The sequence below is a fragment of the Lissotriton helveticus genome, chromosome 8, assembly GCF_964261635.1.
Source record: "Lissotriton helveticus chromosome 8, aLisHel1.1, whole genome shotgun sequence".
Lineage (NCBI taxonomy): Eukaryota > Metazoa > Chordata > Amphibia > Caudata > Salamandridae > Lissotriton > Lissotriton helveticus.
In genome coordinates, this window is record NC_136069.1 from 1,394,180,704 (window position 1) to 1,394,206,406 (window position 25,703).

Here is a 25,703-nt window from a genome sequence, read left to right on the forward strand (position 1 = left end):
ATTTGCATATAGCCAGGTTCTGAACTGGGATGGTGCAGTGAGCTAAAAAACGGTGATGGATCAAACCCTGATCTGTTGACTGGGTAGGAGTGTTCTGATTAACTCAGATACTCTGTCCATCACCACCCCTTTTTTGTAATTATTTTGGCCACCATGAGTGTGGAAGGGTATGCTCAGACATGAGTCCCTTGCTCATTGCACCATCAGGATTCAAGCAAGCCGGGCCGAAGACGGCTGTAATGCCAGAAACCGGTCCCCGGAAGCTTGTTTCCTTTCCAGTGAAGAATTGGCTTGGTAGTTTGGTCTGCCCTGTTCCCATGATGCACTGGGCCAGGGACAGACTAATTTGCATATAGCCAGGTTCTGAACTGGGATGGTGCAGTGAGCTAAAAAACGGTGATGGATCAAGCCCTGATCTGTTGACTGGGTAGGAGTGTTCTGATTAACTCAGATACTCTGTCCATCACCACCCCCTTTTTGTAATTATTTTGGCCACCATGAGTGTGGAAGGGTATGCTCAGACATGAGTCCCTTGCTCATTGCACCATCAGGATTCAAGCAAGCCGGGCCGAAGACGGCTGTAATGCCAGAAACCGGTCCCCGGAAGCTTGTTTCCTTTCCAGTGAAGAATTGGCTTGGTAGTTTGGTCTGCCCTGTTCCCATGATGCACTGGGCCAGGGACAGACTAATTTGCATATAGCCAGGTTCTGAACTGGGATGGTGCAGTGAGCTAAAAAACGGTGATGGATCAAGCCCTGATCTGTTGACTGGGTAGGAGTGTTCTGATTAACTCAGATACTCTGTCCATCACCACCCCCTTTTTGTAATTATTTTGGCCACCATGAGTGTGGAAGGGTATGCTCAGACATGAGTCCCTTGCTCATTGCACCATCAGGATTCAAGCAAGCCGGGCCGAAGACGACTGTAATGCCAGAAACCGGTCCCCGGAAGCTTGTTTCCTTTCCAGTGAAGAATTGGCTTGGTAGTTTGGTCTGCCCTGTTCCCATGATGCACTGGGCCAGGGACAGACTAATTTGCATATAGCCAGGTTCTGAACTGGGATGGTGCAGTGAGCTAAAAAACGGTGATGGATCAAGCCCTGATCTGTTGACTGGGTAGGAGTGTTCTGATTAACTCAGATACTCTGTCCATCACCACCCCCTTTTTGTAATTATTTTGGCCACCATGAGTGTGGAAGGGTATGCTCAGACATGAGTCCCTTGCTCATTGCACCATCAGGATTCAAGCAAGCCGGGCCGAAGACGGCTGTAATGCCAGAAACCGGTCCCCGGAAGCTTGTTTCCTTTCCAGTGAAGAATTGGCTTGGTAGTTTGGTCTGCCCTGTTCCCATGATGCACTGGGCCAGGGACAGACTAATTTGCATATAGCCAGGTTCTGAACTGGGATGGTGCAGTGAGCTAAAAAACGGTGATGGATCAAGCCCTGATCTGTTGACTGGGTAGGAGTGTTCTGATTAACTCAGATACTCTGTCCATCACCACCCCCTTTTTGTAATTATTTTGGCCACCATGAGTGTGGAAGGGTATGCTCAGACATGAGTCCCTTGCTCATTGCACCATCAGGATTCAAGCAAGCCGGGCCGAAGATGGCTGTAATGCCAGAAACCGGTCCCCGGAAGCTTGTTTCCTTTCCAGTGAAGAATTGGCTTGGTAGTTTGGTCTGCCCTGTTCCCATGATGCACTGGGCCAGGGACAGACTAATTTGCATATAGCCAGGTTCTGAACTGGGATGGTGCAGTGAGCTAAAAAACGGTGATGGATCAAACCCTGATCTGTTGACTGGGTAGGAGTGTTCTGATTAACTCAGATACTCTGTCCATCACCACCCCTTTTTTGTAATTATTTTGGCCACCATGAGTGTGGAAGGGTATGCTCAGACATGAGTCCCTTGCTCATTGCACCATCAGGATTCAAGCAAGCCGGGCCGAAGACGGCTGTAATGCCAGAAACCGGTCCCCGGAAGCTTGTTTCCTTTCCAGTGAAGAATTGGCTTGGTAGTTTGGTCTGCCCTGTTCCCATGATGCACTGGGCCAGGGACAGACTAATTTGCATATAGCCAGGTTCTGAACTGGGATGGTGCAGTGAGCTAAAAAACGGTGATGGATCAAGCCCTGATCTGTTGACTGGGTAGGAGTGTTCTGATTAACTCAGATACTCTGTCCATCACCACCCCCCTTTTGTAATTATTTTGGCCACCATGAGTGTGGAAGGGTATGCTCAGACATGAGTCCCTTGCTCATTGCACCATCAGGATTCAAGCAAGCCGGGCCGAAGACGGCTGTAATGCCAGAAACCGGTCCCCGGAAGCTTGTTTCCTTTCCAGTGAAGAATTGGCTTGGTAGTTTAGTCTGCCCTGTTCCCATGATGCACTGGGCCAGGGACAGACTAATTTTCATATAGCCAGGTTCTGAACTGGGATGGTGCAGTGAGCTAAAAAACGGTGATGGATCAAGCCCTGATCTGTTGACTGGGTAGGAGTGTTCTGATTAACTCAGATACTCTGTCCATCACCACCCCCTTTTTGTAATTATTTTGGCCACCATGAGTGTGGAAGGGTATGCTCAGACATGAGTCCCTTGCTCATTGCACCATCAGGATTCAAGCAAGCCGGGCCGAAGACGGCTGTAATGCCAGAAACCGGTCCCCGGAAGCTTGTTTCCTTTCCAGTGAAGAATTGGCTTGGTAGTTTGGTCTGCCCTGTTCCCATGATGCACTGGGCCAGGGACAGACTAATTTGCATATAGCCAGGTTCTGAACTGGGATGGTGCAGTGAGCTAAAAAACGGTGATGGATCAAGCCCTGATCTGTTGACTGGGTAGGAGTGTTCTGATTAACTCAGATACTCTGTCCATCACCACCCCCTTTTTGTAATTATTTTGGCCACCATGAGTGTGGAAGGGTATGCTCAGACATGAGTCCCTTGCGCATTGCACCATCAGGATTCAAGCAAGCCGGGCCGAAGACGGCTGTAATGCCAGAAACCGGTCCCCGGAAGCTTGTTTCCTTTCCAGTGAAGAATTGGCTTGGTAGTTTGGTCTGCCCTGTTCCCATGATGCACTGGGCCAGGGACAGACTAATTTGCATATAGCCAGGTTCTGAACTGGGATGGTGCAGTGAGCTAAAAAACGGTGATGGATCAAGCCCTGATCTGTTGACTGAGTAGGAGTGTTCTGATTAACTCAGATACTCTGTCCATCACCACCCCCTTTTTGTAATTATTTTGGCCACCATGAGTGTGGAAGGGTATGCTCAGACATGAGTCCCTTGCTCATTGCACCATCAGGATTCAAGCAAGCCGGGCCGAAGACGGCTGTAATGCCAGAAACCGGTCCCCGGAAGCTTGTTTCCTTTCCAGTGAAGAATTGGCTTGGTAGTTTGGTCTGCCCTGTTCCCATGATGCACTGGGCCAGGGACAGACTAATTTGCATATAGCCAGGTTCTGAACTGGGATGGTGCAGTGAGCTAAAAAACGGTGATGGATCAAGCCCTGATCTGTTGACTGGGTAGGAGTGTTCTGATTAACTCAGATACACTGTCCATCACCACCCCCTTTTTGTAATTATTTTGGCCACCATGAGTGTGGAAGGGTATGCTCAGACATGAGTCCCTTGCTCATTGCACCATCAGGATTCAAGCAAGCCGGGCCGAAGACGGCTGTAATGCCAGAAACCGGTCCCCGGAAGCTTGTTTCCTTTCCAGTGAAGAATTGGCTTGGTAGTTTGGTCTGCCCTGTTCCCATGATGCACTGGGCCAGGGACAGACTAATTTGCATATAGCCAGGTTCTGAACTGGGATGGTGCAGTGAGCTAAAAAACGGTGATGGATCAAGCCCTGATCTGTTGACTGGGTAGGAGTGTTCTGATTAACTCAGATACTCTGTCCATCACCACCCCCTTTTTGTAATTATTTTGGCCACCATGAGTGTGGAAGGGTATGCTCAGACATGAGTCCCTTGCTCATTGCACCATCAGGATTCAAGCAAGCCGGGCCGAAGACGGCTGTAATGCCAGAAACCGGTCCCCGGAAGCTTGTTTCCTTTCCAGTGAAGAATTGGCTTGGTAGTTTGGTCTGCCCTGTTCCCATGATGCACTGGGCCAGGGACAGACTAATTTGCATATAGCCAGGTTCTGAACTGGGATGGTGCAGTGAGCTAAAAAACGGTGATGGATCAAGCCCTGATCTGTTGACTGGGTAGGAGTGTTCTGATTAACTCAGATACTCTGTCCATCACCACCCCCTTTTTGTAATTATTTTGGCCACCATGAGTGTGGAAGGGTATGCTCAGACATGAGTCCCTTGCTCATTGCACCATCAGGATTCAAGCAAGCCGGGCCGAAGACGGCTGTAATGCCAGAAACCGGTCCCCGGAAGCTTGTTTCCTTTCCAGTGAAGAATTGGCTTGGTAGTTTGGTCTGCCCTGTTCCCATGATGCACTGGGCCAGGGACAGACTAATTTGCATATAGCCAGGTTCTGAACTGGGATGGTGCAGTGAGCTAAAAAACGGTGATGGATCAAGCCCTGATCTGTTGACTGGGTAGGAGTGTTCTGATTAACTCAGATACTCTGTCCATCACCACCCCCTTTTTGTAATTATTTTGGCCACCATGAGTGTGGAAGGGTATGCTCAGACATGAGTCCCTTGCTCATTGCACCATCAGGATTCAAGCAAGCTGGGCCGAAGACGGCTGTAATGCTAGAAACCGGTCCCCGGAAGCTTGTTTCCTTTCCAGTGAAGAATTGGCTTGGTAGTTTGGTCTGCCCTGTTCCCATGATGCACTGGGCCAGGGACAGACTAATTTGCATATAGCCAGGTTCTGAACTGGGACGGTGCAGTGAGCTAAAAAACGGTGATGGATCAAGCCCTGATCTGTTGACTGGGTAGGAGTGTTCTGATTAACTCAGATACTCTGTCCATCACCACCCCCTTTTTGTAATTATTTTGGCCACCATGAGTGTGGAAGGGTATGCTCAGACATGAGTCCCTTGCTCATTGCACCATCAGGATTCAAGCAAGCCGGGCCGAAGACGGCTGTAATGCCAGAAACCGGTCCCCGGAAGCTTGTTTCCTTTCCAGTGAAGAATTGGCTTGGTAGTTTGGTCTGCCCTGTTCCCATGATGCACTGGGCCAGGGACAGACTAATTTGCATATAGCCAGGTTCTGAACTGGGATGGTGCAGTGAGCTAAAAAACGGTGATGGATCAAGCCCTGATCTGTTGACTGGGTAGGAGTGTTCTGATTAACTCAGATACTCTGTCCATCACCACCCCCTTTTTGTAATTATTTTGGCCACCATGAGTGTGGAAGGGTATGCTCAGACATGAGTCCCTTGCGCATTGCACCATCAGGATTCAAGCAAGCCGGGCCGAAGACGGCTGTAATGCCAGAAACCGGTCCCCGGAAGCTTGTTTCCTTTCCAGTGAAGAATTGGCTTGGTAGTTTGGTCTGCCCTGTTCCCATGATGCACTGGGCCAGGGACAGACTAATTTGCATATAGCCAGGTTCTGAACTGGGATGGTGCAGTGAGCTAAAAAACGGTGATGGATCAAGCCCTGATCTGTTGACTGAGTAGGAGTGTTCTGATTAACTCAGATACTCTGTCCATCACCACCCCCTTTTTGTAATTATTTTGGCCACCATGAGTGTGGAAGGGTATGCTCAGACATGAGTCCCTTGCTCATTGCACCATCAGGATTCAAGCAAGCCGGGCCGAAGACGGCTGTAATGCCAGAAACCGGTCCCCGGAAGCTTGTTTCCTTTCCAGTGAAGAATTGGCTTGGTAGTTTGGTCTGCCCTGTTCCCATGATGCACTGGGCCAGGGACAGACTAATTTGCATATAGCCAGGTTCTGAACTGGGATGGTGCAGTGAGCTAAAAAACGGTGATGGATCAAGCCCTGATCTGTTGACTGGGTAGGAGTGTTCTGATTAACTCAGATACACTGTCCATCACCACCCCCTTTTTGTAATTATTTTGGCCACCATGAGTGTGGAAGGGTATGCTCAGACATGAGTCCCTTGCTCATTGCACCATCAGGATTCAAGCAAGCCGGGCCGAAGACGGCTGTAATGCCAGAAACCGGTCCCCGGAAGCTTGTTTCCTTTCCAGTGAAGAATTGGCTTGGTAGTTTGGTCTGCCCTGTTCCCATGATGCACTGGGCCAGGGACAGACTAATTTGCATATAGCCAGGTTCTGAACTGGGATGGTGCAGTGAGCTAAAAAACGGTGATGGATCAAGCCCTGATCTGTTGACTGGGTAGGAGTGTTCTGATTAACTCAGATACTCTGTCCATCACCACCCCCTTTTTGTAATTATTTTGGCCACCATGAGTGTGGAAGGGTATGCTCAGACATGAGTCCCTTGCTCATTGCACCATCAGGATTCAAGCAAGCCGGGCCGAAGACGGCTGTAATGCCAGAAACCGGTCCCCGGAAGCTTGTTTCCTTTCCAGTGAAGAATTGGCTTGGTAGTTTGGTCTGCCCTGTTCCCATGATGCACTGGGCCAGGGACAGACTAATTTGCATATAGCCAGGTTCTGAACTGGGATGGTGCAGTGAGCTAAAAAACGGTGATGGATCAAGCCCTGATCTGTTGACTGGGTAGGAGTGTTCTGATTAACTCAGATACTCTGTCCATCACCACCCCCTTTTTGTAATTATTTTGGCCACCATGAGTGTGGAAGGGTATGCTCAGACATGAGTCCCTTGCTCATTGCACCATCAGGATTCAAGCAAGCCGGGCCGAAGACGGCTGTAATGCCAGAAACCGGTCCCCGGAAGCTTGTTTCCTTTCCAGTGAAGAATTGGCTTGGTAGTTTGGTCTGCCCTGTTCCCATGATGCACTGGGCCAGGGACAGACTAATTTGCATATAGCCAGGTTCTGAACTGGGATGGTGCAGTGAGCTAAAAAACGGTGATGGATCAAGCCCTGATCTGTTGACTGGGTAGGAGTGTTCTGATTAACTCAGATACTCTGTCCATCACCACCCCCTTTTTGTAATTATTTTGGCCACCATGAGTGTGGAAGGGTATGCTCAGACATGAGTCCCTTGCTCATTGCACCATCAGGATTCAAGCAAGCTGGGCCGAAGACGGCTGTAATGCTAGAAACCGGTCCCCGGAAGCTTGTTTCCTTTCCAGTGAAGAATTGGCTTGGTAGTTTGGTCTGCCCTGTTCCCATGATGCACTGGGCCAGGGACAGACTAATTTGCATATAGCCAGGTTCTGAACTGGGACGGTGCAGTGAGCTAAAAAACGGTGATGGATCAAGCCCTGATCTGTTGACTGGGTAGGAGTGTTCTGATTAACTCAGATACTCTGTCCATCACCACCCCCTTTTTGTAATTATTTTGGCCACCATGAGTGTGGAAGGGTATGCTCAGACATGAGTCCCTTGCTCATTGCACCATCAGGATTCAAGCAAGCCGGGCCGAAGACGGCTGTAATGCCAGAAACCGGTCCCCGGAAGCTTGTTTCCTTTCCAGTGAAGAATTGGCTTGGTAGTTTGGTCTGCCCTGTTCCCATGATGCACTGGGCCAGGGACAGACTAATTTGCATATAGCCAGGTTCTGAACTGGGATGGTGCAGTGAGCTAAAAAACGGTGATGGATCAAGCCCTGATCTGTTGACTGGGTAGGAGTGTTCTGATTAACTCAGATACTCTGTCCATCACCACCCCCTTTTTGTAATTATTTTGGCCACCATGAGTGTGGAAGGGTATGCTCAGACATGAGTCCCTTGCTCATTGCACCATCAGGATTCAAGCAAGCCGGGCCGAAGACGGCTGTAATGCCAGAAACCGGTCCCCGGAAGCTTGTTTCCTTTCCAGTGAAGAATTGGCTTGGTAGTTTGGTCTGCCCTGTCCCCATGATGCACTGGGCCAGGGACAGACTAATTTGCATATAGCCAGGTTCTGAACTGGGATGGTGCAGTGAGCTAAAAAACGGTGATGGATCAAGCCCTGATCTGTTGACTGGGTAGGAGTGTTCTGATTAACTCAGATACTCTGTCCATCACCACCCCCTTTTTGTAATTATTTTGGCCACCATGAGTGTGGAAGGGTATGCTCAGACATGAGTCCCTTGCTCATTGCACCATCAGGATTCAAGCAAGCCGGGCCGAAGACGGCTGTAATGCCAGAAACCGGTCCCCGGAAGCTTGTTTCCTTTCCAGTGAAGAATTGGCTTGGTAGTTTGGTCTGCCCTGTTCCCATGATGCACTGGGCCAGGGACAGACTAATTTGCATATAGCCAGGTTCTGAACTGGGATGGTGCAGTGAGCTAAAAAACGGTGATGGATCAAGCCCTGATCTGTTGACTGGGTAGGAGTGTTCTGATTAACTCAGATACTCTGTCCATCACCACCCCCTTTTTGTAATTATTTTGGCCACCATGAGTGTGGAAGGGTATGCTCAGACATGAGTCCCTTGCTCATTGCACCATCAGGATTCAAGCAAGCCGGGCCGAAGACGGCTGTAATGGCAGAAACCGGTCCCCGGAAGCTTGTTTCCTTTCCAGTGAAGAATTGGCTTGGTAGTTTGGTCTGCCCTGTTCCCATGATGCACTGGGCCAGGGACAGACTAATTTGCATATAGCCAGGTTCTGAACTGGGATGGTGCAGTGAGCTAAAAAACGGTGATGGATCAAGCCCTGATCTGTTGACTGGGTAGGAGTGTTCTGATTAACTCAGATACTCTGTCCATCACCACCCCCTTTTTGTAATTATTTTGGCCACCATGAGTGTGGAAGGGTATGCTCAGACATGAGTCCCTTGCTCATTGCACCATCAGGATTCAAGCAAGCCGGGCCGAAGACGGCTGTAATGCCAGAAACCGGTCCCCGGAAGCTTGTTTCCTTTCCAGTGAAGAATTGGCATGGTAGTTTGGTCTGCCCTGTTCCCATGATGCACTGGGCCAGGGACAGACTAATTTGCATATAGCCAGGTTCTGAACTGGGATGGTGCAGTGAGCTAAAAAACGGTGATGGATCAAGCCCTGATCTGTTGACTGGGTAGGAGTGTTCTGATTAACTCAGATACTCTGTCCATCACCACCCCCTTTTTGTAATTATTTTGGCCACCATGAGTGTGGAAGTGTATGCTCAGACATGAGTCCCATGCTCATTGCACCATCAGGATTCAAGCAAGCCGGGCCGAAGACGGCTGTAATGCCAGAAACCGGTCCCCGGAAGCTTGTTTCCTTTCCAGTGAAGAATTGGCTTGGTAGTTTGGTCTGCCCTGTTCCCATGATGCACTGGGCCAGGGACAGACTAATTTGCATATAGCCAGGTTCTGAACTGGGATGGTGCAGTGAGCTAAAAAACGGTGATGGATCAAGCCCTGATCTGTTGACTGGGTAGGAGTGTTCTGATTAACTCAGATACTCTGTCAATCACCACCCCCTTTTTGTAATTATTTTGGCCACCATGAGTGTGGAAGGGTATGCTCAGACATGAGTCCCTTGCTCATTGCACCATCAGGATTCAAGCAAGCCGGGCCGAAGACGGCTGTAATGCCAGAAACCGGTCCCCGGAAGCTTGTTTCCTTTCCAGTGAAGAATTGGCTTGGTAGTTTGGTCTGCCCTGTTCCCATAATGCACTGGGCCAGGGACAGACTAATTTGCATATAGCCAGGTTCTGAACTGGGATGGTGCAGTGAGCTAAAAAACGGTGATGGATCAAGCCCTGATCTGTTGACTGGGTAGGAGTGTTCTGATTAACTCAGATACTCTGTCCATCACCACCCCCTTTTTGTAATTATTTTGGCCACCATGAGTGTGGAAGGGTATGCTCAGACATGAGTCCCTTGCTCATTGCACCATCAGGATTCAAGCAAGCCGGGCCGAAGACGGCTGTAATGCCAGAAACCGGTCCCCGGAAGCTTGTTTCCTTTCCAGTGAAGAATTGGCTTGGTAGTTTGGTCTGCCCTGTTCCCATGATGCACTGGGCCAGGGACAGACTAATTTGCATATAGCCAGGTTCTGAACTGGGATGGTGCAGTGAGCTAAAAAACGGTGATGGATCAAGCCCTGATCTGTTGACTGGGTAGGAGTGTTCTGATTAACTCAGATACTCTGTCCATCACCACCCCCTTTTTGTAATTATTTTGGCCACCATGAGTGTGGAAGGGTATGCTCAGACATGAGTCCCTTGCTCATTGCACCATCAGGATTCAAGCAAGCCGGGCCGAAGACGGCTGTAATGCCAGAAACCGGTCCCCGGAAGCTTGTTTCCTTTCCAGTGAAGAATTGGCTTGGTAGTTTGGTCTGCCCTGTTCCCATGATGCACTGGGCCAGGGACAGACTAATTTGCATATAGCCAGGTTCTGAACTGGGATGGTGCAGTGAGCTAAAAAACGGTGATGGATCAAGCCCTGATCTGTTGACTGGGTAGGAGTGTTCTGATTAACTCAGATACTCTGTCCATCACCACCCCCTTTTTGTAATTATTTTGGCCACCATGAGTGTGGAAGGGTATGCTCAGACATGAGTCCCTTGCTCATTGCACCATCAGGATTCAAGCAAGCCGGGCCGAAGACGGCTGTAATGCCAGAAACCGGTCCCCGGAAGCTTGTTTCCTTTCCAGTGAAGAATTGGCTTGGTAGTTTGGTCTGCCCTGTTCCCATGATGCACTGGGCCAGGGACAGACTAATTTGCATATAGCCAGGTTCTGAACTGGGATGGTGCAGTGAGCTAAAAAACGGTGATGGATCAAGCCCTGATCTGTTGACTGGGTAGGAGTGTTCTGATTAACTCAGATACTCTGTCCATCACCACCCCCTTTTTGTAATTATTTTGGCCACCATGAGTGTGGAAGGGTATGCTCAGACATGAGTCCCTTGCTCATTGCACCATCAGGATTCAAGCAAGCCGGGCCGAAGACGGCTGTAATGCCAGAAACCGGTCCCCGGAAGCTTGTTTCCTTTCCAGTGAAGAATTGGCTTGGTAGTTTGGTCTGCCCTGTTCCCATAATGCACTGGGCCAGGGACAGACTAATTTGCATATAGCCAGGTTCTGAACTGGGATGGTGCAGTGAGCTAAAAAACGGTGATGGATCAAGCCCTGATCTGTTGACTGGGTAGGAGTGTTCTGATTAACTCAGATACTCTGTCCATCACCACCCCCTTTTTGTAATTATTTTGGCCACCATGAGTGTGGAAGTGTATGCTCAGACATGAGTCCCATGCTCATTGCACCATCAGGATTCAAGCAAGCCGGGCCGAAGACGGCTGTAATGCCAGAAACCGGTCCCCGGAAGCTTGTTTCCTTTCCAGTGAAGAATTGGCTTGGTAGTTTGGTCTGCCCTGTTCCCATGATGCACTGGGCCAGGGACAGACTAATTTGCATATAGCCAGGTTCTGAACTGGGATGGTGCAGTGAGCTAAAAAACGGTGATGGATCAAGCCCTGATCTGTTGACTGGGTAGGAGTGTTCTGATTAACTCAGATACTCTGTCAATCACCACCCCCTTTTTGTAATTATTTTGGCCACCATGAGTGTGGAAGGGTATGCTCAGACATGAGTCCCTTGCTCATTGCACCATCAGGATTCAAGCAAGCCGGGCCGAAGACGGCTGTAATGCCAGAAACCGGTCCCCGGAAGCTTGTTTCCTTTCCAGTGAAGAATTGGCTTGGTAGTTTGGTCTGCCCTGTTCCCATAATGCACTGGGCCAGGGACAGACTAATTTGCATATAGCCAGGTTCTGAACTGGGATGGTGCAGTGAGCTAAAAAACGGTGATGGATCAAGCCCTGATCTGTTGACTGGGTAGGAGTGTTCTGATTAACTCAGATACTCTGTCCATCACCACCCCCTTTTTGTAATTATTTTGGCCACCATGAGTGTGGAAGGGTATGCTCAGACATGAGTCCCTTGCTCATTGCACCATCAGGATTCAAGCAAGCCGGGCCGAAGACGGCTGTAATGCCAGAAACCGGTCCCCGGAAGCTTGTTTCCTTTCCAGTGAAGAATTGGCTTGGTAGTTTGGTCTGCCCTGTTCCCATGATGCACTGGGCCAGGGACAGACTAATTTGCATATAGCCAGGTTCTGAACTGGGATGGTGCAGTGAGCTAAAAAACGGTGATGGATCAAGCCCTGATCTGTTGACTGGGTAGGAGTGTTCTGATTAACTCAGATACTCTGTCCATCACCACCCCCTTTTTGTAATTATTTTGGCCACCATGAGTGTGGAAGGGTATGCTCAGACATGAGTCCCTTGCTCATTGCACCATCAGGATTCAAGCAAGCCGGGCCGAAGACGGCTGTAATGCCAGAAACCGGTCCCCGGAAGCTTGTTTCCTTTCCAGTGAAGAATTGGCTTGGTAGTTTGGTCTGCCCTGTTCCCATGATGCACTGGGCCAGGGACAGACTAATTTGCATATAGCCAGGTTCTGAACTGGGATGGTGCAGTGAGCTAAAAAACGGTGATGGATCAAGCCCTGATCTGTTGACTGGGTAGGAGTGTTCTGATTAACTCAGATACTCTGTCCATCACCACCCCCTTTTTGTAATTATTTTGGCCACCATGAGTGTGGAAGGGTATGCTCAGACATGAGTCCCTTGCTCATTGCACCATCAGGATTCAAGCAAGCCGGGCCGAAGACGGCTGTAATGCCAGAAACCGGTCCCCGGAAGCTTGTTTCCTTTCCAGTGAAGAATTGGCTTGGTAGTTTGGTCTGCCCTGTTCCCATGATGCACTGGGCCAGGGACAGACTAATTTGCATATAGCCAGGTTCTGAACTGGGATGGTGCAGTGAGCTAAAAAACGGTGATGGATCAAGCCCTGGTCTGTTGACTGGGTAGGAGTGTTCTGATTAACTCAGATACTCTGTCCATCACCACCCCCTTTTTGTAATTATTTTGGCCACCATGAGTGTGGAAGGGTATGCTCAGACATGAGTCCCTTGCTCATTGCACCATCAGGATTCAAGCAAGCCGGGCCGAAGACGGCTGTAATGGCAGAAACCGGTCCCCGGAAGCTTGTTTCCTTTCCAGTGAAGAATTGGCTTGGTAGTTTGGTCTGCCCTGTTCCCATGATGCACTGGGCCAGGGACAGACTAATTTGCATATAGCCAGGTTCTGAACTGGGATGGTGCAGTGAGCTAAAAAACGGTGATGGATCAAGCCCTGATCTGTTGACTGGGTAGGAGTGTTCTGATTAACTCAGATACTCTGTCCATCACCACCCCCTTTTTGTAATTATTTTGGCCACCATGAGTGTGGAAGGGTATGCTCAGACATGAGTCCCTTGCTCATTGCACCATCAGGATTCAAGCAAGCCGGGCCGAAGACGGCTGTAATGCCAGAAACCGGTCCCCGGAAGCTTGTTTCCTTTCCAGTGAAGAATTGGCTTGGTAGTTTGGTCTGCCCTGTTCCCATGATGCACTGGGCCAGGGACAGACTAATTTGCATATAGCCAGGTTCTGAACTGGGATGGTGCAGTGAGCTAAAAAACGGTGATGGATCAAGCCCTGATCTGTTGACTGGGTAGGAGTGTTCTGATTAACTCAGATACTCTGTCCATCACCACCCCCTTTTTGTAATTATTTTGGCCACCATGAGTGTGGAAGGGTATGCTCAGACATGAGTCCCTTGCTCATTGCACCATCAGGATTCAAGCAAGCCGGGCCGAAGACGGCTGTAATGCCAGAAACCGGTCCCCGGAAGCTTGTTTCCTTTCCAGTGAAGAATTGGCTTGGTAGTTTGGTCTGCCCTGTTCCCATGATGCACTGGGCCAGGGACAGACTAATTTGCATATAGCCAGGTTCTGAACTGGGATGGTGCAGTGAGCTAAAAAACGGTGATGGATCAAGCCCTGATCTGTTGACTGGGTAGGAGTGTTCTGATTAACTCAGATACTCTGTCCATCACCACCCCCTTTTTGTAATTATTTTGGCCACCATGAGTGTGGAAGGGTATGCTCAGACATGAGTCCCTTGCTCATTGCACCATCAGGATTCAAGCAAGCCGGGCCGAAGACGGCTGTAATGCCAGAAACCGGTCCCCGGAAGCTTGTTTCCTTTCCAGTGAAGAATTGGCTTGGTAGTTTGGTCTGCCCTGTTCCCATGATGCACTGGGCCAGGGACAGACTAATTTGCATATAGCCAGGTTCTGAACTGGGATGGTGCAGTGAGCTAAAAAACGGTGATGGATCAAGCCCTGATCTGTTGACTGGGTAGGAGTGTTCTGATTAACTCAGATACTCTGTCCATCACCACCCCCTTTTTGTAATTATTTTGGCCACCATGAGTGTGGAAGGGTATGCTCAGACATGAGTCCCTTGCTCATTGCACCATCAGGATTCAAGCAAGCCGGGCCGAAGACGGCTGTAATGGCAGAAACCGGTCCCCGGAAGCTTGTTTCCTTTCCAGTGAAGAATTGGCTTGGTAGTTTGGTCTGCCCTGTTCCCATGATGCACTGGGCCAGGGACAGACTAATTTGCATATAGCCAGGTTCTGAACTGGGATGGTGCAGTGAGCTAAAAAACGGTGATGGATCAAGCCCTGATCTGTTGACTGGGTAGGAGTGTTCTGATTAACTCAGATACTCTGTCCATCACCACCCCCTTTTTGTAATTATTTTGGCCACCATGAGTGTGGAAGGGTATGCTCAGACATGAGTCCCTTGCTCATTGCACCATCAGGATTCAAGCAAGCCGGGCCGAAGACGGCTGTAATGCCAGAAACCGGTCCCCGGAAGCTTGTTTCCTTTCCAGTGAAGAATTGGCTTGGTAGTTTGGTCTGCCCTGTTCCCATGATGCACTGGGCCAGGGACAGACTAATTTGCATATAGCCAGGTTCTGAACTGGGATGGTGCAGTGAGCTAAAAAACGGTGATGGATCAAGCCCTGATCTGTTGACTGGGTAGGAGTGTTCTGATTAACTCAGATACTCTGTCAATCACCACCCCCTTTTTGTAATTATTTTGGCCACCATGAGTGTGGAAGGGTATGCTCAGACATGAGTCCCTTGCTCATTGCACCATCAGGATTCAAGCAAGCCGGGCCGAAGACGGCTGTAATGCCAGAAACCGGTCCCCGGAAGCTTGTTTCCTTTCCAGTGAAGAATTGGCTTGGTAGTTTGGTCTGCCCTGTTCCCATAATGCACTGGGCCAGGGACAGACTAATTTGCATATAGCCAGGTTCTGAACTGGGATGGTGCAGTGAGCTAAAAAACGGTGATGGATCAAGCCCTGATCTGTTGACTGGGTAGGAGTGTTCTGATTAACTCAGATACTCTGTCCATCACCACCCCCTTTTTGTAATTATTTTGGCCACCATGAGTGTGGAAGGGTATGCTCAGACATGAGTCCCTTGCTCATTGCACCATCAGGATTCAAGCAAGCCGGGCCGAAGACGGCTGTAATGCCAGAAACCGGTCCCCGGAAGCTTGTTTCCTTTCCAGTGAAGAATTGGCTTGGTAGTTTGGTCTGCCCTGTTCCCATGATGCACTGGGCCAGGGACAGACTAATTTGCATATAGCCAGGTTCTGAACTGGGATGGTGCAGTGAGCTAAAAAACGGTGATGGATCAAGCCCTGATCTGTTGACTGGGTAGGAGTGTTCTGATTAACTCAGATACTCTGTCCATCACCACCCCCTTTTTGTAATTATTTTGGCCACCATGAGTGTGGAAGGGTATGCTCAGACATGAGTCCCTTGCTCATTGCACCATCAGGATTCAAGCAAGCCGGGCCGAAGACGGCTGTAATGCCAGAAACCGGTCCCCGGAAGCTTGTTTCCTTTCCAGTGAAGAATTGGCTTGGTAGTTTGGTCTGCCCTGTTCCCATGATGCACTGGGCCAGGGACAGACTAATTTGCATATAGCCAGGTTCTGAACTGGGATGGTGCAGTGAGCTAAAAAACGGTGATGGATCAAGCCCTGATCTGTTGACTGGGTAGGAGTGTTCTGATTAACTCAGATACTCTGTCCATCACCACCCCCTTTTTGTAATTATTTTGGCCACCATGAGTGTGGAAGGGTATGCTCAGACATGAGTCCCTTGCTCATTGCACCATCAGGATTCAAGCAAGCCGGGCCGAAGACGGCTGTAATGCCAGAAACCGGTCCCCGGAAGCTTGTTTCCTGTCCAGTGAAGAATTGGCTTGGTAGTTTGGTCTGCCCTGTTCCCATGATGCACTGGGCCAGGGACAGACTAATTTGCATATAGCCAGGTTCTGAACTGGGATGGTGCAGTGAGCTAAAAAACGGTGATGGATCAAGCCCTGATCTGTTGACTGGGTAGGAGTGTTCTGATTAACTCAGATACTCTGTCCATCACCACCCCCTTTTTGTAATTATTTTGGCCACCATGGGTGTGGAAGGGTATGCTCAGACATGAGTCCCTTGCTCATTGCACCATCAGGATTCAAGCAAGCCGGGCCGAAGACGGCTGTAATGCCAGAAACCGGTCCCCGGAAGCTTGTTTCCTTTCCAGTGAAGAATTGGCTTGGTAGTTTGGTCTGCCCTGTTCCCATGATGCACTGGGCCAGGGACAGACTAATTTGCATATAGCCAGGTTCTGAACTGGGATGGTGCAGTGAGCTAAAAAACGGTGATGGATCAAGCCCTGATCTGTTGACTGGGTAGGAGTGTTCTGATTAACTCAGATACTCTGTCCATCACCACCCCCTTTTTGTAATTATTTTGGCCACCATGAGTGTGGAAGGGTATGCTCAGACATGAGTCCCTTGCTCATTGCACCATCAGGATTCAAGCAAGCCGGGCCGAAGACGGCTGTAATGCCAGAAACCGGTCCCCGGAAGCTTGTTTCCTTTCCAGTGAAGAATTGGCTTGGTAGTTTGGTCTGCCCTGTTCCCATGATGCACTGGGCCAGGGACAGACTAATTTGCATATAGCCAGGTTCTGAACTGGGATGGTGCAGTGAGCTAAAAAACGGTGATGGATCAAGCCCTGATCTGTTGACTGGGTAGGAGTGTTCTGATTAACTCAGATACTCTGTCCATCACCACCCCATTTTTGTAATTATTTTGGCCACCATGAGTGTGGAAGGGTATGCTCAGACATGAGTCCCTTGCTCATTGCACCATCAGGATTCAAGCAAGCCGGGCTGAAGACGGCTGTAATGCCAGAAACCGGTCCCCGGAAGCTTGTTTCCTTTCCAGTGAAGAATTGGCTTGGTAGTTTGGTCTGCCCTGTTCCCATGATGCACTGGGCCAGGGACAGACTAATTTGCATATAGCCAGGTTCTGAACTGGGATGGTGCAGTGAGCTAAAAAACGGTGATGGATCAAGCCCTGATCTGTTGACTGGGTAGGAGTGTTCTGATTAACTCAGATACTCTGTCAATCACCACCCCCTTTTTGTAATTATTTTGCCCACCATGAGTGTGGAAGGGTATGCTCAGACATGAGTCCCTTGCTCATTGCACCATCAGGATTCAAGCAAGCCGGGCCGAAGACGGCTGTAATGCCAGAAACCGGTCCCCGGAAGCTTGTTTCCTTTCCAGTGAAGAATTGGCTTGGTAGTTTGGTCTGCCCTGTTCCCATGATGCACTGGGCCAGGGACAGACTAATTTGCATATAGCCAGGTTCTGAACTGGGATGGTGCAGTGAGCTAAAAAACGGTGATGGATCAAGCCCTGATCTGTTGACTGGGTAGGAGTGTTCTGATTAACTCAGATACTCTGTCCATCACCACCCCCTTTTTGTAATTATTTTGGCCACCATGAGTGTGGAAGGGTATGCTCAGACATGAGTCCCTTGCTCATTGCACCATCAGGATTCAAGCAAGCCGGGCCGAAGACGGCTGTAATGCCAGAAACCGGTCCCCGGAAGCTTGTTTCCTTTCCAGTGAAGAATTGGCTTGGTAGTTTGGTCTGCCCTGTTCCCATGATGCACTGGGCCAGGGACAGACTAATTTGCATATAGCCAGGTTCTGAACTGGGATGGTGCAGTGAGCTAAAAAACGGTGATGGATCAAGCCCTGATCTGTTGACTGGGTAGGAGTGTTCTGATTAACTCAGATACTCTGTCCATCACCACCCCCTTTTTGTAATTATTTTGGCCACCATGAGTGTGGAAGGGTATGCTCAGACATGAGTCCCTTGCTCATTGCACCATCAGGATTCAAGCAAGCCGGGCCGAAGACGGCTGTAATGCCAGAAACCGGTCCCCGGAAGCTTGTTTCCTTTCCAGTGAAGAATTGGCTTGGTAGTTTGGTCTGCCCTGTTCCCATGATGCACTGGGCCAGGGACAGACTAATTTGCATATAGCCAGGTTCTGAACTGGGATGGTGCAGTGAGCTAAAAAACGGTGATGGATCAAGCCCTGATCTGTTGACTGGGTAGGAGTGTTCTGATTAACTCAGATACTCTGTCCATCACCACCCCATTTTTGTAATTATTTTGGCCACCATGAGTGTGGAAGGGTATGCTCAGACATGAGTCCCTTGCTCATTGCACCATCAGGATTCAAGCAAGCCGGGCTGAAGACGGCTGTAATGCCAGAAACCGGTCCCCGGAAGCTTGTTTCCTTTCCAGTGAAGAATTGGCTTGGTAGTTTGGTCTGCCCTGTTCCCATGATGCACTGGGCCAGGGACAGACTAATTTGCATATAGCCAGGTTCTGAACTGGGATGGTGCAGTGAGCTAAAAAACGGTGATGGATCAAGCCCTGATCTGTTGACTGGGTAGGAGTGTTCTGATTAACTCAGATACTCTGTCAATCACCACCCCCTTTTTGTAATTATTTTGCCCACCATGAGTGTGGAAGGGTATGCTCAGACATGAGTCCCTTGCTCATTGCACCATCAGGATTCAAGCAAGCCGGGCCGAAGACGGCTGTAATGCCAGAAACCGGTCCCCGGAAGCTTGTTTCCTTTCCAGTGAAGAATTGGCTTGGTAGTTTGGTCTGCCCTGTTCCCATGATGCACTGGGCCAGGGACAGACTAATTTGCATATAGCCAGGTTCTGAACTGGGATGGTGCAGTGAGCTAAAAAACGGTGATGGATCAAGCCCTGATCTGTTGACTGGGTAGGAGTGTTCTGATTAACTCAGATACTCTGTCCATCACCACCCCCTTTTTGTAATTATTTTGGCCACCATGAGTGTGGAAGGGTATGCTCAGACATGAGTCCCTTGCTCATTGCACCATCAGGATTCAAGCAAGCCGGGCCGAAGACGGCTGTAATGCCAGAAACCGGTCCCCGGAAGCTTGTTTCCTTTCCAGTGAAGAATTGGCTTGGTAGTTTGGTCTGCCCTGTTCCCATGATGCACTGGGCCAGGGACAGACTAATTTGCATATAGCCAGGTTCTGAACTGGGATGGTGCAGTGAGCTAAAAAACGGTGATGGATCAAGCCCTGATCTGTTGACTGGGTAGGAGTGTTCTGATTAACTCAGATACTCTGTCCATCACCACCCCCTTTTTGTAATTATTTTGGCCACCATGAGTGTGGAAGGGTATGCTCAGACATGAGTCCCTTGCTCATTGCACCATCAGGATTCAAGCAAGCCGGGCCGAAGACGGCTGTAATGCCAGAAACCGGTCCCCGGAAGCTTGTTTCCTTTCCAGTGAAGAATTGGCTTGGTAGTTTGGTCTGCCCTGTTCCCATGATGCACTGGGCCAGGGACAGACTAATTTGCATATAGCCAGGTTCTGAACTGGGATGGTGCAGTGAGCTAAAAAACGGTGATGGATCAAGCCCTGATCTGTTGACTGGGTAGGAGTGTTCTGATTAACTCAGATACTCTGTCCATCACCACCCCCTTTTTGTAATTATTTTGGCCACCATGAGTGTGGAAGGGTATGCTCAGACATGAGTCCCTTGCTCATTGCACCATCAGGATTCAAGCAAGCCGGGCCGAAGACGGCTGTAATGCCAGAAACCGGTCCCCGGAAGCTTGTTTCCTTTCCAGTGAAGAATTGGCTTGGTAGTTTGGTCTGCCCTGTTCCCATGATGCACTGGGCCAGGGACAGACTAATTTGCATATAGCCAGGTTCTGAACTGGGATGGTGCAGTGAGCTAAAAAACGGTGATGGATCAAGCCCTGATCTGTTGACTGGGTAGGAGTGTTCTGATTAACTCAGATACTCTGTCCATCACCACCCCATTTTTGTAATTATTTTGGCCACCATGAGTGTGGAAGGGTATGCTCAGACATGAGTCCCTTGCTCATTGCACCATCAGGATTCAAGCAAGCCGGGCCGAAGACGGCTGTAATGCCAGAAACCGGTCCCCGGAAGCTTGTTTCCTTTCCAGTGAAGAATTGGCTTGGTAGTTTGGTCTGCCCTGTTCCCATGATGCACTGGGCCAGGGACAGACTAATTTGCATATAGCCAGGTTCTGAACTGGGATGGTGCAGTGAGCTAAAAAACGGTGATGGATCAAGCCCTGATCTGTTGACTGGGTAGGAGTTTTCTGATTAACTCAGATACTCTGTCAATCACCACCCCCTTTTTGTAATTATTTTGCCCACCATGAGTGTGGAAGGGTATGCTCAGACATGAGTCCCTTGCTCATTGCACCATCAGGATTCAAGCAAGCCGGGCCGAAGACGGCTGTAATGCCAGAAACCGGTCCCCGGAAGCTTGTTTCCTTTCCAGTGAAGAATTGGCTTGGTAGTTTGGTCTGCCCTGTTCCCATGATGCACTGGGCCAGGGACAGACTAATTTGCATATAGCCAGGTTCTGAACTGGGATGGTGCAGTGAGCTAAAAAACGGTGATGGATCAAGCCCTGATCTGTTGACTGGGTAGGAGTGTTCTGATGAACTCAGATACTCTGTCCATCACCACCCCCTTTTTGTAATTGGTTTGACGTAAAGTCAGACATTATAACGTCACCAAAGAACCCCAAGGGAATGGTAGTTCTTTGAAAACTCCATGATTTCTAGGACAAATCAATATTCAAGAAAGGGGATGTCCCTGACTGCTGAAGCCGAGTTTTCCAAGAAATCGTTATGGATTTTTGGAACCAGTGGAAGTAGCCATGCCTGTATTTGGACTGGATGGGCTATGTCTAAATATGGTTATGATTTATATGCCTATATAAGGGCAAAGTGAATTATACCTATATAAGGGCATGAATTGGTAAATTACGCTTGGATCCTAAAAGGCTACACAACAGTGTATGACCTACTTTCTGATGGTTCTGACCGTTGCCAGATTGGACTTGTCCTGTATACAATCCCTGCGAATATTGCCCGTGACAGTTGGCACAGTGTAAATGTGTGGTTATGTTTCTAATGTGTTTATGATAATACAAAGGCTATTTTTTATATACCCTTGTGTGGAGTTTCTTTTGTAGTGTGCCTAGTGTGTTGCTGCTGTGTGTGTGTGTTGTGCAAATGCTTTACACATCTGAGGTAAGCCTGACTGCTCGTGCAAAGCTACCAAGGGGGTGAGCAGGGGTTATCCTCAGTGTGCAACTCCCTTGCCCTAACTAGAGTGGTGGTTTATGTCTGGCTTTGGCGCAAGCCTTAGCCAACCAGAAATCCCATTTCTAACAAGCACAGATCAGGGAAAATACACTTGTCTTTAAATGGTTCTCTGCCTCCAACCTAGGCAGCTGACTGTGGGGCTGATCAAGAGTGGCTTGGTACAAAGGGGAAGGTAATATTGGATACATTATTACAATCACTTTGTGATTCCCGCAACTGTATTGGACGATTATAAGATTCCACAAATAGGATGGCAAATAGCATTCCGTGGTGGGTGTGCCGGAGCTGATTCCTGCATGTGAGTCCCCATTTTTGACCAGATATTCACTGTAATGATGCCCGCGTTCAGTAATTGAAATGACCAGGCAAAGCTCTCTTGCGGGGCTTGTAATTCCATTATCGGTCAAACAGAGATCTACCATCTAACTCTTTTCCCTTTATCATTAGCTTATTTGCAGATTCTTTGATCTCTTTTTATTAACAAGTGTTACATTTTAGACACGTGCAGAAGTATTAGTGTCATATCTGCCTTCCATTTATGGTGACATTTTTTTGTTCTTGTTATGGGTAGTGCCATAACTTCATGGACACTTACAGCAAAAGCAGACATATTTGTATTATCTTAGCTATAGGAGAATATTATCTAAATGTAAATTGAGATAACACATTTATTGCCATATTTGCTTAGTCTTGTCGATGTTTGTGCCTTGCCAGTGTCTGCAAGTACTCTCTTATTTTATAAATATGAGCTCAATTCGGCGATCAGATACTATAACAACTCAGGTATCTGACGATTAATTGGGGGTGCTTCGCTCTGGAACTACCGAACCAGAGGTTATGCCGGTTTACAGCGCAACCCAAGCTCAGTCCAGATCTGCTCCTGGAGTAGTGCAAAGAAGTGGCGTTCAGCCTTGCAATGTTCAGCATTCTGGCAAGAGCTGTAACAGGGACACCTAAGCAGTTATTTCTATTGAGAGAAGATATGCTGATCAATTTATTTTAAGAAACTCAATTCACAGTCTAACTATTGTCTGCTTCTGCTAAACGTTAGCATAGCACTTAGAAGAAGCAAAAGGGTGCTATGATGCTAGAAACTTGGTACCCATGCAAGGAAACTTCATTGTGTTTACATCATGCATTGTCACATTCATGTTCTCATTTTGTGTGGTTACCATTCATATTTTGTGCACTAGATGTTTTAGAAATAAACATTTAAAATCTATTTCCCCATTTCTTACTGCTATATCGAGTGCGTTATTAATTTTAGAAAGAGAGTTTGAGTTCCACTGATCATTCCCAGAATGCTCTTCCTCCATAGTACTGCTCAGCAGGCTGTGTATGGGTCTGGACTTCTAATTTATACTGATGCAGTGAATTGAGTCCTTGCATCAGGGGCGTACAAATCTGATCCTTGAAAATCTAGGAGTGGACCAGAAATTTGTGATTGGGCAATATGTGTGCTAGTCAAACAAGAAGTTTGAAACTGTCAATAAACCACTGCACTAGCAACCAAAGTTGTTGGAGTTGCCATTTTGTTTTGTACATTTGCTCATCATACACAGGCATTTGATCTCACATTTATGTCAAAGGTAATTGCAAAAAAACTGGTTTGGTGGAAAAGGCACATCATGTTTATAACAGATTAGACCTACAACATATTCAAAATGTTCTATCCATCCATAAGTTGCAGCATGTTGGACGATGACATAATACCTGACTATGATCCATAACCTTATTTTAAAAATAGATATTGTTTTAAAAAAGACCCCTGAATATTTATCTTTTCATCCTCAATGATACTGATGGAGGCACTACCTTAAGGTGGACCATTGGAGGCTGGCCGGTTGGGGATCAGGGCTCATTAGTGAGCCTTAATGTGCTTCATATTGCTGCATCGTGCAGCTAGTTTTCCATTTTATGCCAGAATATTTGTTAGAGACCCCCTTTGTAGTTGCAGCAAATAAAAGACATGCCACACCTGGCCATTCATGAGGCCACCAGGGCACATCTCCTTGCAACCATAATGTAATTTGCTGCATTTCCTGTGTATGCTGGATAGCAAGTGACATCTAGTGGCAAGGCGGATGTGACAGAGGTGAAAAGTTTAGGAGATTGTCAATGACCACCTAACCACCCACAAAACATGGTGCAATTGCAGGGTGATGCTTAAGCAATAAGGAGCATCGACTATGATACGTCCAATGCAACTGGTGTTTAACGCTCTAGTTGAAATATTGTTGTCAAAAGGGGGATTCATGAAAAAGATCAAGTTGTCCGTTCTAGAATTGGCATAGGTTACTTTCAACTGTAACCATTTCTAAAATGAGATCACAGTGAAGATGCCCCACTTCGATAAATGTTGCATTTATGCATATTTGTAGCCTATTTTATGTCAAATTCAGTTTATTTGGATTTTTCTTAGCGAATAATACAAACCCTCTATTTCAGAAGTACTACAACTTGAGTTTACAAAATATGGAAAGTAGCTACACAATTCCTAAATAGATATCCCTTGTATGAGGCCGTTGTTGTTGCTGGAAATGTAGCAGAAAATTCTAACAGTTTTGAACAAGCTTCTTGTGTTTCTATCAGAAAAGTGATTTATTAACGCAAAAAACGAAGACCCATAACGTCCCTGCACAAGAACTATATATTTAGCATAGGATGAAACCCTGTCATCAACTTACCTCTTGAGGTGGTACAGAAAAGGAAATGGTTCTTAGATCAATTCGACAAAAATGATCGGTACAAGGAAGAATCCAAAATAGTCCTAATGAGAAACAGAGAATCAAAGGAGTTTGAGAACAAGTAAGACAGAAACATAGAGCACAAGAAATAATATTAAAAAAACATTTTGGTGGCTCTGGTTGTAGTCAATAAACTGGTAGTCCAATAAGTGTGTTTTGTGGTGTGATGCTCGTATGGAAATGCTGAGAGCATAGATGTTACAAAAACACTACTGAATAACAAACGGTGGCAATACCTGGAAGCCTCGTTTTTTGTGCCAAGAAATGTTTACACAGACATTCAGAAATGATGTTTGAGCGAGCTGCATGCACAAATGCAGTTTACCACTTTGCAGCCAGCCCCATTGGCTTTGCCAGTTCTTGAGAGAATATAGCAAAAAGTATTGGGCCTCATTTTTGAGGTTTTGCCGTAGGGCAGGGCAGCAGGCCTTCCTGCTGCACTTCCCTACGGCAAAAGAAAAGGGCAGGAATGCGCTCTATTTCTAAGATATGGCGCATTCCTGTCCATTTCTCCTGCGCTGGCGCACAATGGGCTGCTGTGTGCCAACGTAGGCACCTTTGCACCATGGTGCAAGGGTGCCTGCGTTGCGGGGATGATTATTTCTGTACAAACATTATCACAAGAGGCTTTTTCCTCTTTCTATGTGTGCTGCAGCACACATAGAATAGAGAAGACAATGAGAAATAAAGATATTACTCCTCGTTGCGCCTCCCTACGCTTTTGGCACTGCCTCAGATTTACAATTGCTTGTAAATCTGGGGCAGTGTCAAAAGGCCATTGATGTTGCTGGGAACGTCCTCAGCAACACCCATTGCATGCCCCTGTAACACAGAACACTGCGTTAAAGGGACTGGTATTTATCAGGCAGCATTAAGCCATAAAAAGTGGTTTAGTGCTGCCTGATAAATATCACGCAGGCCTCTGCGCCACGGAGCGTCACAAAAAGTGACGTTCCTGAGGCGCAAATCCTTCATAAAGAAAGACCATTTTGTCTGCATAGACTTTGCATAGAAAACATGCACCTGAAAGTGAGAAACAGTACTATTATTGAGTGTACTTAAAATAGTCCCTCATAAATTCGAGTGGAGGGACTTCCTAAAAGGTGGACTGATAAACCAATAGCCAAGGAGACTAAAATTCCTCTGGGTGGAGCCAAAGCCCACTCAATGTATATTTTCAGCACCTGGTAAAAGTATATCTTGCAGGCAGCTCAGTTGTCAAGTTAGACCTACAAATATGTCAGGAAACAATATATATTAATTAAACTGTTCAAAGAACTCAGATGTTGACAACATCGAGTATATTATTCTCTGCTCCCGTATTTGAAAACTGGCAATGTTCTTCTACCGCTTGTTTTAAAAAAAAAAATAATAATTGCAAGCTTGCCATCATTCTGTGATTAAAAAGATGCAGGAGTTTTCAGTTTTCCAAAAACAGAATTAGAATGATGATGATCTTGCAGAAACGTACGTCACTGATTGTGAATAGAATTACTCTGTAGTCTCTGACGCAGGTGACACCACGAGAAAGGACAAAAGAAAATGA

General features: G+C 47.8%; 1 protein-coding gene across 11 annotated transcripts in view; it reads right to left on the reverse strand.

Annotated features, from left to right (window-relative positions):
* The window catches only part of LOC144771984 (stomatin-like), a 981,083-nt gene that overhangs the window by 470,986 nt on the left and 484,394 nt on the right, over positions 1–25,703 (reverse strand). For all 11 annotated transcript variants that reach the window (XM_078656206.1, XM_078656207.1, XM_078656202.1 and 8 more), the window contains one exon: positions 24,098–24,180. In XM_078656206.1, coding sequence (XP_078512332.1) covers positions 24,098–24,180 — 83 coding nt within the window. The remainder of the gene's footprint in view (positions 1–24,097; positions 24,181–25,703) is intronic.